The sequence below is a fragment of the Musca autumnalis genome, unplaced genomic scaffold (genome assembly GCF_047663935.1).
Source record: "Musca autumnalis isolate F117 unplaced genomic scaffold, ASM4766393v1 scaffold_1, whole genome shotgun sequence".
Classification (NCBI taxonomy): domain Eukaryota; kingdom Metazoa; phylum Arthropoda; class Insecta; order Diptera; family Muscidae; genus Musca; species Musca autumnalis.
The window spans coordinates 281,484,120-281,500,243 of NW_027411644.1; the positions used below are offsets into that span (position 1 = coordinate 281,484,120).

The 16,124-nt window shown below is 35.7% G+C and overlaps 1 protein-coding gene across 1 annotated transcript; it reads left to right on the plus strand.

Annotated features, from left to right (window-relative positions):
* Positions 1-5,027: 5,027 nt before the first annotated feature.
* LOC141389608 (uncharacterized) lies at positions 5,028-15,942 on the plus strand. The gene is made up of 4 exons (XM_073961393.1): positions 5,028-5,419; positions 5,484-5,607; positions 15,563-15,734; positions 15,805-15,942. Exons 1-4 carry the CDS (start codon positions 5,186-5,188, stop codon positions 15,920-15,922), a joined length of 648 nt encoding a protein of 215 aa, XP_073817494.1. The 5' UTR covers positions 5,028-5,185; the 3' UTR covers positions 15,923-15,942.
* The last annotated feature ends 182 nt before the right edge of the window (positions 15,943-16,124 follow it).

Consider the following 16,124-nt stretch of genomic DNA (forward strand, 5'->3'; position numbering starts at 1 on the left):
CAAAATTATTACAACATTTTAAATAGAACATCATTTTATTGGTATAAATAAATATCATTATTAATATTTTTGTTAACAATACAATTCTTACACATGTTTATTAATATAATAAAATAAAAAGTAGCTAAATTTCACTAAACATTTTCTTAAAATTAACAAAAATGATTACAACTCATTATTTGCACTGTCAACTAAAGAATTGCAAAATTCACAACTTTTAAGTTTTTCACGGTATTTTTCGAAAAGTTGGTTTTAATATTTCCTATGCCCACATTTGGCATCAAAAACAGCTTGTAAACGTATCTGAATTTAATAAATAGGTTTCGGTATGTCATATTCCAATGGTATTTTTTAGCCATTCTTCTTTATTGCATTTTATTTAGTACCCCAGGTTAGTGGGCGACCTATTCCCGACTTTTTTCTTTAGGTGTACCCATGAATTGTCGATGTTGGGTTAATATTTAGGCTTTGGACTCGGGTGTCAATGGCTTTGGTGCAGTTGTATAACAACCAAGTCCTACATAAATACGATTTATGAGGAAGGGTCGTTGTTTTTGTAGTATTCATATTGCAATTTTTTGCATTTTCAGGGTCAACAGGTCCACATTTCTTGACGTTTTTGGTTAAATAATTTTTAAAACACGAAAATAAACGTACTCTGTCATTGTTTCCTTCAAAATCTGGATGTCACCAACGCCACTGCTTGGTATACAACTCAATACCATAATTGACAGTTTTCCGAACTTTGCGGTATGTATAAAATTCTTGTTTTCCATGGCTATAAAGGGGTTTCGCAGTACATTTTAAGGCCCATCGTGATAGTACAACATAATTTAAGTCTTATTAAAAAATATAACGTCATCCCAATACTTAAGATGGCATGAAAAGTTGTCTGTAACAAGTCTAAATAGTTTCTATATGTTGTGCTGGGAGGGCAATAGTTTTTACCTAGTCACTCATGATGAAGGCTTGTTATTATGTAGCACTTTTCTGACTTTTCCATGTGAAAAACTTACTCCGAATTCTATTTTGATTAGAAAAAGCAATTATCTGGTGCTGCTTTGGGGTCTTTCGTCAATTTCTTTAATCAGTCTCCTGCCAATTCGTGGATTTACTACTTTTGGCCTACAATGTGACGTCTTTAGTTTGAACCTGCCTTCTCTCTCGGTGCGGTATATTATGTTGCATATAGTTATCAGCTTATGAGTGGTGATTTTAGCGATTTCTCTTGCGGATTTACCATTACACTGTGATACAAAAGTGGACAAAATTTTTTTGCAGGATTTCTGATGCACAAATTCGGTTTTGTGGGAGTCCATAGAAGCCGAAAATACCTTTGGTTTCTTTGGGTCACTTCGGGTTTTGATTTTATAACGGTAAATGTAGTGAAAAATGGGCTTTCTTGGATTTTCAAATTTAAACCGACATTACTTCTTTTTTCCACAACCGATTTGCACACACTTTTTTTCATTATAAAGGGGAAAGTAATGCCTTTCGAACAAGCCATCGATTTTTAAAATCGGTTAACAAGTGGCTAAGTAATAGTGGTTTAAGTGTGACAAAAACGCATTAAAAAACAGTAAAACGTTTTTCCTTGTGCTCTAGGCTGCGTAAACGACACCTAACGGTACAATTATTTTCTGTTAGCAAGCAGGAAATTTAGTTGGCTTTCCAAAATGGGAAAAACCAACGAAATCTGTTGAAAAATTAATGCGTTATGGCATTTTTTGTGTTTCAACTTTTTGGTTTTTTTCATATTTTCCTTTATAAAAGATGGGTATCTTAGCATGTATGATTCTAATTGCGATTATCCTGCTTAACAATTACGCACAAGGTATCAATGTTTTATAAAGGAAAATATGAGAAAAAACCAAAAAGTTGCAACACAAAAAATGCCATAACGCATTCATTTTTCAACGGATTTTGTTGGGTTTTCCCATTTTGGAAAGCCAACTAAATTTCCTACATGCTAACTGTGAATAATTGTACTGTTAGGTGCCATTTACGCTGCCTGGAGCACAAGGAAAAACATTTTACTGTTTTTTAATGCGTTTTTGTCACACTTAAACCACTATTAATTAGCCATTTGTTAACCAATTTTAAAAATCTGTGGCTTGTTCGAAAGGCATTACTCTCCCCTTTATAATAAAAAACAGTGTGTGCAAATTGGTTGTGGAAAAAAGAAGTAATGTCCGTTTAAAGTTGAAAATTCAAGAAAGCCCATTTTTCACTACATTTACCGTTATAAAATGAAAAACCGAAGTGACCCAAAGCAACCAAAGGTATTTTCGTATTCTGTGGACTCCCACAAAACCGAATTTATGCATTAGAACCCCTGCAAATTTTCACTGTAGCACTGTGTTATTATAATTGGAATAGACCAAATGTAGCATATTTTTTGAAATCCCTTTACCTGAGTTTCACTTTTTCTGAATATACCGCCTATGTTACACAGAGAACAATTAATTTATGATCAAAAATTATGGGTTTACATGTCCACATACCATATAATCATAAAAATCCATAATTGGGAAAAATCGCTGGGAAAATCCCACGATTTTATTGCACATTCATTCATTTTGCAATTATTTATTTGACACCACAAAAACCAGGTACCTGTACTTTTTGCCCGTTGTTTTTGTAATTTACGACCGATTTCTGAATTTTTTGGCTGAATGTTGTCATTAACAGGTAAATCAACAGATATGTACAAAAAACCCAACATTATTGAAAGAATTTCTTGTAGTAATTCCTAATTAAACATCAAAATGTTTAACAATTCATCGTTTGCAATAATATAGTTGACTAACTGTATATAAAAGTTTTCGATTTTTGCCCACTGCGGCAACACTGTGGGACATACAAAGTTTTGACATAATCAGTTACATGCTTGCTTCGAGAGGCGTTTGACTGTAATGTCAATTCCCTTTTCTTTTCCACATGCACAATCAAAAAACCAAATTTCCCTCATAGGTATTTACATAAATTGCACCTTTAATTTTCCATGAAATATTTAACTCTTTTATTGAACAACTATAAATCTGCAAGATTAAATAATCACTTCTAGGTAGTCTAGGTATAACAAACAAGATTCATTACCCTAACATCTCGAGCATTCGGTAGCATAATAGACTTATAGCATTTATGACTATGAATGCAATGCAGTGTTATGGTAAACGACGCTTGCCTACAAACAATGCATAACACAATTACGACTATGACACATGCACACATGTGTCCCGCTAAAATACCCATAATAGCAGGTAGACATACAGTGCTGCTCAAAACATTTGCAACTGGAATGACTAGTTCATATTTTATATAGTTCTGAGGTAGTTTGTGGATTTGAAATGCCAATATTTTTGTAGATTGATTGTTTATTGAATCCTTTTTAAAGATTTAAAAATTTATTTGCAAAAATTTCACTTATTTTACAAAAAATATTCAAAACAAAGCTCGAACTCACTTTTGGTTCTGCTCAAAACATTTGCAACTGAGAAAATTTGATTCAAAATCTGAAGAAACTATTTTTGTTTTGATAATATATTGTGAATTAAACATTTTATTTATTATCTGGAGACATCGTAAAGGAAACCAGGTAACTAAATAAATGAATATATCCTTTGGAATCCTGTGCTCTAAGGATAATTGTAAAATATCAAGGTTTTATTCGATATTTAATAGTCTAGAGTCCTGATTTGAGTCCCGGAACGTCCTATATGAATTTAGATTACTATAGCTGATTGGGTTCGACAAGAACTTAAGCATATTTTCAAAAAATTACTAGTTTTACGTGTTTATATATACGTTTAGATGCGGTATTATGCCAAAACATTCTGTTATACGACAATTCTGGCGTGTACATGGTGAGATTTTGACATGCTACCTGTCCGGATAGTTGTTGGATCTGGTAAATATCTCGACCTCATGTATCCTGTACCATTTCTGTCCATCAAAATACCTCCAGGGCAATATAAAACACCTACTAGATTTTGGGTCAACTTTTTCGTGTAAGGGGACAAATTCTATTATATTTCGTTCTGGTGAACAATCAAATTTTTTCAAGTCATATAACTTAAATATTGATTTATATCGAGGAGAAGTACTAGGTTTTACTACTCCAAAAACATAACCACACATTTTTTGCATAATTTTTATGAAAAATTCCACTTTTATTGGAAATTACTGTTTTCCCAAAATTTGCCTATTTTGGTATACCGGTGTACCGGGTATGGCATGGTATGTATTGGAGGTGTTTGCATCGATTTATCGGTGTCAAGCCTTTTTTTAACATCTGTTGATGACCTCTGAGGGTTCTGCTTAATAATTCGTATAATTATTTAATCATCCCCTGCAGCAGATGTTGTTGTCCTTGCATCTCCTTCCCTTCTTATGGCGATTTTAGTTCTTTTTACGCGGTATACAGCTCTGTTTAAGATATTGTGATGTTCCTATGTTTCTTTTTGGACCTCGTTGGATCCATAATTTTCAAAAATTACCATTTTAGCAAAGCGTTGATAAAAATTTCTGGACATAATTTAAGTTTTTCTTAAAAAATTAGACATGTCTTGTTTTCGGCATACTTGTCTATCAAAAGTCAACATATGTGCGATAAAATTTACTCCTCATGAAAGCTTGTTGTCCCCTTCTTCTGCTTAAAAACAATTTGATGCCAATCAATACAAAAAACTCGTAAAAAATTAACTAATAGATATTCGTACCACGGAGTTGCAAATGTTTTGAGCAGGCTAAAACATGTGTTCCTCCGATATTTCACACATTTTTTAAACATAAGTGTTCATAACTGAATAATCCTTTTTAAATCTTGAAAATATGGTCAATAAATAATCAAATAAGAAAAACAACCATATTTCAAAACTCAAAATGTCCCTATTAATACATTGAATGTGATATAGGCATCCGAGTTGCAAATGTTTTGAGCAGCACTGTAGCTCATCATAATTTCTTGCAATGTTTTGCCATACTGCAACTGTACTTCCTTCACTAAGATAGATATGTTCATAAAAACGTTCAACATTTACCGCAGCAAATTTAGTTTCGCATGCAACGCGCAACGGTGACATTGAAAGTGACAGTGAAGTGAAAAGTAAAGCCGAGGAGAAGAAAACCGAAAGAAACAAAATTGGTTAACAAAAAGTGCAACACAAACTTCCTTATTTTCAAAATGTTTTCGAGGGGAGGATTTTTATTGTTATCAACTTTGTCTGTTATGACACTGATGACTTGGGGTGCCACTGTTGCTAGTTATGAAGAACCAAAAGCCAATGAAATTGAACCTGAACCAACAAAACCCTTCAAATGGTTAAAGGGTATGCAAGATATGGTTTCAAGTCCCACCGGTCATGTTGTGGTACAAGTGGCAAAGGAGCTATTAAATCGTTCCACTGGAAATAGTCAAGTAGGTGGAGTGGTGTAAAGAAGTTTCAAGAAATTCGTTACGAGTTAAAATGTGTGTTTTACAGGTCTTAAGTTTGAATCTGACAAATTTGATAATAATTCTCCTGCTGAAAGTGTTGATATTCTCTGCGGGCCTATTGGGTGCTGGCCATTGGAGTAATTATGGTTATGCTCGCTCTAATGATAATGGTAAGACATAATACATATTTTAGCTAAACGTTATAAATATTATTTTCTTTTGGACACTACAAACATAGAGCTAAATGAACGCTTATTTTGCTCCATGGCATGATTTTTAAAGCATTGCCGTTCGTTGGTATTGTTGAGTTTACAGTTTCACATACGACTATGTGCTGTGTTGTTTACCGTGACTTGAAAAAATCACTTTGTATAAAAAAGTGAATTTACTGGTGAACATTTTCGTCCGATAATTTTACAACTTTCGACGTAGATAATCACGGTAAGAGTGGATCGATCAAGTTAAATCTTTGTATGTCGATTAAGGACCATCCTATAGCACTATGAAAAACTGGTTTAATGAATTCAATCGTAGCCGACACTCGCCAAAAAACGAAGTTCGTGAGGGTCGTCCAAAAACGGATAATGCAAAATTGCCATCTTATGTACCGTGAGATAGAGGCATCCTTGGGCATTTATTCCACAAACTAACATTTGATATCACATGAACGCTTGATGCCAAAAAATGGGGTTTTCTCTTACGATCCCGTTTTGGTCGGTGCAAGAAGTTTTGAAAAAATATGCGGTGCTTTAAAAGACGTTAATAAGGTGGATCCAGGTGACGAATGATGAAACTATCCGTATGAGCCCGAAAAATCGCAGCAATCGACGGTAGATGCTGTAAACGCGTTCAAAAACCATGTTTCGGAGGTGTCCCAATCAAGCCACTGTAAACAACCCAATACATGGTCATATGTCAAACTATCCTGAGTACACTTAGGCTAAAAACAGCACGGTGCTCTTGAAACAATTTTAAATGGAAGGTGCTTACACCTCGGAAATTTTTGCGGATTCTGAAACTACAATGTTTATAGAGGAGAACAGTCAAAAAACAAAAAAAATCGCCGGAGCGCTTTTTAAATAAATCGCGATTTAAGTTGACATTTTTAGGGGTTGTTTAGGTTTTCGCGATTTTGCTTAGAAACCACATTTCCTATCAAAATGGGACTAAAACAAATGTTTTAGATATGAAAATTCTCTACAAGATTGACCTTTATGATATTCTCGTCGGTTTTACCGTTTTTGAGATATAGAAGTTCAAATTGGGACAATTCAAATTCAATTCAATTCTGTATCGCCCCCTTATAAAACAATGTCATGACTGCAAATTCCCAACTTAAACTTATATATCTAAAAAAATGTTACAACTAAGGATAAGTTACTTAAGCCAGTCCAGTAGAGAATTTTCACAGCTTTAAGATTTTCTCAGGTCACATGTCGATACGACTTACCGTATTCAAGCAAATTCGCGAAACCCTAACAAAAAAAAAACTAAAAATGTAAACTGAGCTTCCTTATCTCAAAAATGGTACAAGCTGGGAACAAATGATAAAGTCAATCCTCTAGAGAATTTTGACAGCTACAACATTTTCTTTAGCTCCATTTCGATTGGACTTGCGGTTTTCAAGCAAAATCGTAAAAACCTAAAAAACACCTAAAAATGTGAATTTTGACCGCGATTTATTTAAAAATCCCTACAGCGATTTTTTCTTGTTTTTGGATTTTTCTCATCTATGAACACTGCTGATTCAGAATTCACAAAAACTTTCCCTGTGTAAGCGGTTTTCATCAAAAGTTAGTTAAGGCGCACCCTACATGACATTGTTTTATAAGGGGGCGATACAGTCAGTGCATTGTCCCAAGTTGAACTTCTATATCTCAAAAATGGTAAAAACTACGAAAATACCATAAAGGTCGATCTTGTAGAGAATTGCGGTTTCTAAGCAAAATCGTGAAAACCTAAACAACCCCTAAAAATGACAACTTAAATCGCGATTTATTTAAAAAGCGCTCCGGCGATTTTTTTGTTTTTTGATTGTTCTCATCTATGAACATTGTAGTTTCAGAATCCGCAAAAACTTCCGAGGTGTAAGCACCTTCCATTTAAAATTGTTTCAAGAGCACCGTGACAGTTAAACTTTCCAAAACAAAAATGTCAAATGATGCCTGGCGACTCTGCGTGTTGCCTAGGCCAGAAGGTTTTTAGTGAACCTCGAGTAGCTGGCAAGAAAACATCTCCATACCTCTCTATTTTTCCCATTATCGTGTTTTCTGATTTCGTCTTCCAGTTGTTGACTCCATCTAAGCATGGGCCTTCCAGTTCTGCATTTACCGCCATGGGATCCGTATTTATTCGCCTTTTTAGTGAGGTCATCATCACTTATTCTAAAGAAATGTCCTAGCCAACGCAATCTTTGCAACTCGTTTCGTTTAACACCGTCAACGCAGATTGACCCATAGATGCTTTCCTCTCAAACAGTGTTTTGTAGAGCGTTAGTTTTGTTTGACGAGATGTGACTTTATTCTTAAACTTCTCACTTAGCCCAAGGTAGCATTTGTTGGCCAACACTATTCTTCTTCTTATTTGATAATTGATGTTGTTTGTTGTGATTATGACGGTACCGAGGTAGACGAAGTCTGTTACTACCTCAAAATTGTAGGTGCCAACATTCACAGTTGGATCTGTGGAAGTATTACTCGTCGGTACCATCAACTTGGTTTTATCGCCGTTTACTGCCAGACAGACTTTAGCGGATCCTCTTTCGACGTTTACAAAGGCATATGTTACTTCTTGTACCTACCCAGCAAACCAATCGTACCGACATCGTAACGAAATCGGAACAAAATTCGGACGATACGTCCGATATCTGATCCGAAATCGTAACGACGTCTTAACGAAAGTTGTATGAAGTGGTTGACATAATTTCGGAACGAAATGTCGGATCGACATCGGATGGATTTCGGTCCGATTTCGTAACGAAATCTGAAGAAAATCCTTGGGAAATTCGGAAAGGAAATTTCTTTCCGACATTCGTTCCGAAATCAGAACGAAATCGGTACAAAATCTGAACTATTCCGTCTCCGAAAAATCGTTTAGAAATCGGAACGAAATCTGAACGACTTTGCTTCAGAAATTTTTCAGACGTGTCGGATATCAGACATTTGGTTTACTGGGTATCGACCCATGATGTCATATGTCGGCATAAACAAGTAACATTTGCCTGTTTGTGTATATTGACCCACTTCTTTTGACTTTCGCATCTAGTACAACCTTTTTCCAACAGGTTGTTGAAGACATCACACGACAGGTAGTCACCTTTTCCAAAACCTCTTTAGGTACTGAACTGTTCGGATAGGTGTTTTCCTATTTTAACTAAGGACCAGGTATCGGTTTATGTCATTTTACAAAGCCACTAAGCTTTGCGGGAATACCAAAATCAGACATGGCTTGGAACAACTTTGAACGTAAAGGACTGTAGAAGGCTATTTTATAATCGACACAAATATGGTTGGTGCCAATCTACATTACTTGGGTCTTTTCCTCAAGATAAATATCTGGTCAATGTTTGATTTGTCAGGTCTTAAGCCGCACTGATATGGTCCAATTATGACTATAGACTTTAGTAGTTTTCACGACATCCCAGATACTGTCTTATATGCAATAGGGTGCAGACCTATGCCCCTGTAATTGGAGTACACAGTCTTATCTTCTTTCTTGTGGACGGGACATGTTCAATCATCTCCTTCTTCCTGCCAGATGGTGCTAGCTAGCTGATGCATACACCTTATCAGCGTGTGGCCTTCAGTCTTAAACTTCTCGGCTGGTAAGCCATAGGCTCCTGCGGCCGTATTATTCTTCAACCAGTTTACAGCTGTCTGTACCTCAGTATATACTCAATACCATCCTCTGGGATTGGATCTGTGGTAACCGGAGCACACTATCTCAATTTATTACCACATTATCCTGCTCATATCTACAGGAGCATGTGCCTGTACCAAACCCATCAGTTTGATGTTTTACTCTTTGGTAGAATTTTCAAAATTCATTCTGGCTTTCATTAAACAATTGGGCCAGTTGAGTGGACACGTTCGATGAATGTCTTCCATCAATCACAACGTGATCAGATTGGTTTCTTGTTTTCCGATCTGGTGACAAGGTGCCCTTTTGACTGTGGTGGCTTCTAAACTTGTTTAAAATTAAAATTGTTAAAATTGATTTCCGGGGTCTGTGGTTGGCTGGTCTGTGGTTGCTTTCAGATTCAAAAAAAAAAAAACTTTAAATATAGTATATATTTACTAGCAAAATGCCCGCTACTTCGTTTGCGGAAAGGGAAGAATATTTAAATAAACAATATTTAATATGAATATGGTGAACACTAAAAATGTTGATGTCTCAATACCTATTTTAATTGATATTTAATTTCATAAATACCGTTCGTACTCCTTTAGCTCGAATTTCGAAAAAAAAAACCATATCGCATCCTACACGTCAACATTTTAAATTTCAGTTCACGTTTCATTGCAACGGTACGGGTAGTTTACAAATTTGTGTGATATCAAAATGAATTTCCGTATTCCCAACACCAGCTCAATAACTGAGCCCTCAGCGACCTCCACACCTAATTCCGAAATTTGTTTGCATAAAAAAATCCTTATCTAAACACTAACACAGAACCTAATACAAAAATTTTAATTCCAGCTATATCCTAGCTATATCCCAAAACGGTACCAAATTTAGCACTGAAAATATGTAATAGTTTCAAAAATTACATCCAAAACCAAATATGTATGAATTTCCAAAACATCCTTCTTATCTCCAGTATACACTGCCGCTCACTTATATAGAACCCCCCTGCAAAATTTTTTCAACCTCAATTTTTTCCGAATTATACAAGATATGAAGTTTTTAAGTTTTATTATATTTTCCTTCATGTGTTTGGAGTAAACTTAGTCCTTCATTTGCATTAAAATCCCATTTGTATAAGAATTATGCAAGGAAAACAAAATAAAGTCAAAATTTGTAGTAAAAAATTTGACTCATTTGAATAGAACCCCCCTTTAAAACTTGGGAATGCAGAAAGATTGTATTAGAATATCGATGCATATTCACTCTATATTGGAAACGAAGTACTTTCAGTAATATTCAGTAAAAGTATATCCCTCCTGATTAAGGATACACCCGTATATCATGCTTTGGCAAGGATTCTTTAAATAATCAGGTGTAATGCCCAACAGAGCTTGCTTTTTTCATTCAACAAGTTTATTTTTGGAAGCGTGCTGTCTCCTTTAGTCTTATATTTTACGCATAAGTCATTCCCAAACATTTTAGAGAATATTTACCACTAAAGAATATGGCGGCCCCTCCAAGATATCCGCATTTCTTTTCAAAAGTTTAAGTTTTGATGACTCGAAGTGTACAAAAGTTTATAAAATCGTGATAAAATTTCCACTGCGGATATCCGAAAATGCTTCTTACTATTGGGAAAGCCTGCTTTAGAACTCCTTTGTAAATTGTGCGCATTTAGGGTGAAAGAAATTGACGCCCAAGTCCTTCATAATTAGTAAGGACTCTCCTCATTAAGTTAACAATTGCATAACTATATAACTATTGTTTTCACGTCTATTGAATGGAAGACCGTCTTCTAAAATTTTGTCCGTAGCGATTAATGTACTTTTATGGTGCTGGAACGCATTACTAATTATTAAGGACATGGGCGTCAATTTACTTCACCATAAATGCCCACGACAACTTATAAAGGAGTTCTGAAACAGACATATCCAATAGTGAGTAACATTTTTGGATATCCCGAGTGGAAAATTCATCACGATTTTATAAACTTTTGTACACTTCGAGTTATCAAAACTTAACTCTTTGAAAAGAAATGCAGTTATCCTGGAGGGGCCGCAATATTCTACAGTGGTAAATATTCTCTAAAATGTATGGGTTTCCAGCTCTATCCTTTCACCCAAATCCAAATTGTACTAAATTTAGTACCATTTAGTACTTTTCGTAAACATAAGTACTAAAACTACCCCATATATCAATCGTACACTTCAACAGTTATCTTAATTCCAAATTTCAAGTTTCTAGCTCTATCCGTTCACCCAAATGCAAGTTGTACTAAATTTAGTACCATCTAGTACTTTTCGTACATATAAGTACGAATTTCTAAAACTACCCCGATATCTCAATCCTATACTCCGTCAGTAATCTTAATTCCAAATTTCAGATTCTCTATCCTTTCACCCAAATCTCAATTGTACTAAATTTAGTACCATTTAGTACTTTTCGTGCACATGAGTACGAACTTAACAAACCACTTTCTTCTATAAACACCACTCCCCAACCTTCATTTCCATAACAAATTCCAAGTTTCTAGCTAAATCCGTTCAAAATATACAATTGGTACTAAATTTAGTACTTTTCGCACACTTAGAAGTCGAATTTCCAAAAACCATTTGGTACATCTTTCGAACTCTCCATCAGTTACCCTCATTCCAAATTTCAGAATTCTAGCTCTTCCTGTTTGCCTAATACAAAGGGTACCATATTTAGAAAAGTAGTACTTTTCGTACCCTTCTAGGTCGAATTTCAAAAAACCCAGCCTTATCCCACCCCTACACACCGACAGCAACCCACAGTCAAAATTTCAGCTTTCTAGCTTTAGCGGTTTCGTCTGGGCGATGATATGTCAGTCACTCACTCACTAAGCTCTTTTATATATATAGAATAGCTCAATGAAAAACTGGTTTATTGAATTCAATCGTGGCTGACACTCGCTAAAAAACGAAGATCGTAAGAGTCGTCCAAAAACGGCCGTTGTGACAGAAAAAAATTAAGAATACTCCACTCAAACAATCGAAAATAAGATAATTAAAAAATTAAGATAATGCAAGATCGCCATGTTATATACCGTGAGATAGAGCCACCCTTGACCCTTGGGTATTTCTTCCACCAACTAAAATTTGATATTGTATGAACACCTGGCCGCAAAAATGTTTTTTTCTCGCTAGATCCAGCAAAGTTGGTCAATCGCTCTTGTGGATTGTTGCAAAGAAATTGTGAATAAAAACAATCGCGGTGCTTCAAACGACATTTATAAGATCGTCACAGACGACTAATCTTGCATCTATGCTTAGGAGCCCGAGTCAAAACAGGAATCGACCGTTTGGGTCTCCGAAAGCGAGCCAAATCCAACGAAAGTTGTTCATGAAAGAAGTCCTTCGAAGCAAATGGTCGCCTGTTTCTTCGGCAAAACTGACCGGCTTGAGAAATGTAGGACGGTTAATTCTGAGTGTTATACTACAATTTGTTTGCAATTCGAAAAACGAACAAGAGAAGACAAATCGTTCTGCATCATGACAATGCGATCTCTCACACATCGATTCAAACCAGCGCCTGTTTGACCGGGCAAACGTGGAATTGATGGGTCATGCTCCGTACAGCCCTGACTGGGGATCCAGTGACTTCATTAGATTCCAGAACTGCAAGAAAAAAATACGTGATCAACGATTTTCGTCGCCAGAAGAAGCTGTAAAAGCGTTCAAAACCCATGTTTTGGAGGTGTCTCAATCAAGCCACTGTAAACAACCCAACACATGGTCGTATGTCAAATTGTCCTGAGTACGCTTAGGCTAAAAACTATCAAACTTTCCAAAAAAATTTCAAATGGCGAAATCGGGATGTTTTCTAAAGAAGTATGGACTTGCCCCTGAAAAAACTTTTACTGTCGTAATTAAGGCAGCGAATGCATGTTGCTTCAACAAAAATCAAAGTGATTCGAGAGCAGGCCTTAAAGTGAATTTATCCTAAATTTTGTGTGGGAGGTACCCAAAGGAGTGGACAAATATCGTCCATATTCGAACCTGATCTATATCTGGTGCCCTTCAAGAGTTATCATCCGCAAAATTTTTCCGAACATTTTTGAACTTGTGTGGGGGAGGTACCTGAAGGAGTGGACCGATATGGCTTATCTCCGAACTTAAATTAAGTTCGCACAAAATATTACGAAAGCCATATTTTGGATCGAATCGGCAGATCCGTTCGAGAGTTATCTTGCGCTCCAACCACTACGCACGGTGTCATAGGGGTTTTGTGCAACTTTCAGGCTATTTTCTCAAGAAGTTTGGACTTGCCCCTGATGAAACTTATACCGTCGTATGTGAATATAAGTTGTTACAACAAAAATCAAAACGATTCAAGAACAGGTCCTAAGCTGAACTTTTTCAAAGTTTTGTGTGGGAGGTACCCGAAGGAGTGGACCGATTGAGTCCATATTGGAACCTCATTTAAGTCTGGTATAAATTTCACGATGTACAAAGTATGGATCAAATCGGTTATTCCTTTCAGGAGTTATCGTGCGCACAAATTTTCCGAACATTTTCGAACTTTTGTGGGGCAGGTACCGGAAGTAGTGCATATCGGTCCACCCATCTTCGAACTTAAACTAAGTTTGAACAAAATATTACGAAAGCCAAATTTTGGACCGAATCGATTAATCTGTTCGAGAGTTATCGTGCGCTCCAGCCATCATAGAGACAATCCCATGTAGCATGGGAGGAAATTGTTGTTCTCTACACAAAACCCATTATATATTAGGCAGTAGGTCCGTTATCTAACAGACACATTATTACAATTTGCTTTAGGGGAAAGGTCAGTAGTTATTTTTCCACATGTAGGCTACTTTGCCGGTATATGCCCTCAAGGATTTAAAATATGGACCAAAAATAAAATTTGGATATTTTTATCCATGTCTATTTTTATCTATGTCACCCGCTAAATAATATCAGATCATCATCAAAAATTTTAGGCATCTTCTTCGACCTACACTCTTACCTCGTGCAAAATTTCTGGACTATTGAGCTTTACTTGCTACCTCTAGCGTGTTTATGATTACACTGCAAACAAAAAACTGGATATATTAGGCTGTAACACCGTTAACTGATCACATACGAGTACATTAACATAATTGGCATCAATGCAAAGGTCAGAGATCTTCTTTCAAACATAACTCATGAGGGAGGAATATGTCTTCCAGGAATAAATAAGTTGTATATTAAAATGTTTAAAAATTTTCACACAAAAGTTCTGGTCCATTTAACCCTCTAAATATTATCTGATCGCCATCTCAAATTGCAAGCTTTATCTTTGTCATATACTCTTACCTTATTTAAAATTTCGGCGATCGGACTATTATTGCAACCTACAGAGCAGCTACAAAATCAGATAAAACTTATGTTTTTGGTCCATTTCCCCCGCTAAATATTTAACGATCAATTAAAATAGCGATCTATCCTGATGTGAAACCGACCTCCATACCACATTTCGTGACGATCGGTCCATATTGGCGGCCTAAAGTTTGATTACAATTTATAATGGACAGACGGACACACGGACGGACACACATCTCAAAATCGCTTTGGTAAACATACCATATTGGGGGTCTCCGACGAATATTTCGCGGTGTTACATGAATTTTTACAAACAAAACAAAACAAACTTTTAATATCCTTTCCACATAGTGGTGTAGGGTATAAAAAGTGGGCATGGTCGGGTCCTTGGGTCCTAAGTAAGAACCTAGGATCGGGGACTCACTGATACGTTCGACCCTTTTGCTAAAATATCGTTTTTCAAAAATAGGGCATAGGGGAGGTACTCCGCCCCCTCCGAAATTCAACAAAATATATAGCCTATTTTCACCACGGGTGTTCCCTGTATTTTCTCTGAAATTTTCCAGAAAATTGGTTTAACCGTTTTTAAGTCTATGTGAACCTTGGCCAATACATTTAATAGGAATATTTCCTTTCCTTAGAGAACTTCATTTGGGTTATGCTAAAATATGGATCAATAATACTTTGAGAGGATATTGATGCAGATGTTTTCAATCCAAAATAATATCAATTTAAAGATAAATCCGTTACAAAAACCTTTAAAATAAGCAAAAAACGGTAGATGCCGTTATGTGCCGCTATTGGGGTCTAAATATGTACATATATTGAATAATTCATTTAAAATTTAACTCACGTTATTACATAGCGGTAACTTTTCATCAAAAATGCTAGTGTTGTCAAAACATTGCCGATTCATTACCTGCAACATTTGCAATATCTTTTCGTTTATTTTCAGATTCCTTCTTGGGTGTCACTAGCGGTGAAGATTATCTCATAACCGGATTTCTGGCTGCCCAAAATGGTTTCGATGAGTGTCTATTTGCTGCTGCATGCGAATCACCACAAATAGCCTATGAATATGCCAAGGCGGCCAAAGCTCTCATTGAGGGTATAGAGAAATTTCAAGGGTAATAATTATCAACATTACAACAATAAGCACTAAACTAATAAAAAAAATTATTTTTCTTTTGATTGCAGAGAACCCTTTCAAAATGTTCGTTACATGGAATTAGCGGTGTTGGTGGAAGAGGCAGCATATAATGGCTTGCGTGGTGTACCATGTAATAGAACTCAAAAATGTGAAACTATAAATTAAATTTAAGATTTGGTTTTAAGAAAACAAAAATGATTGTTATTCGTTTCTTTATTCTATAGTTTATTTTCTTTTTCCTTTGAGCATTAAATGTATGTATGTTTTTCATAGAAATCAATAAAAAAATAACGATAGCTGTAAAAAATTTTACGAGTCAAGGAGAATTTATGATTCTCAAATTATTGTTTCGGGGTGCTTGCTAAAT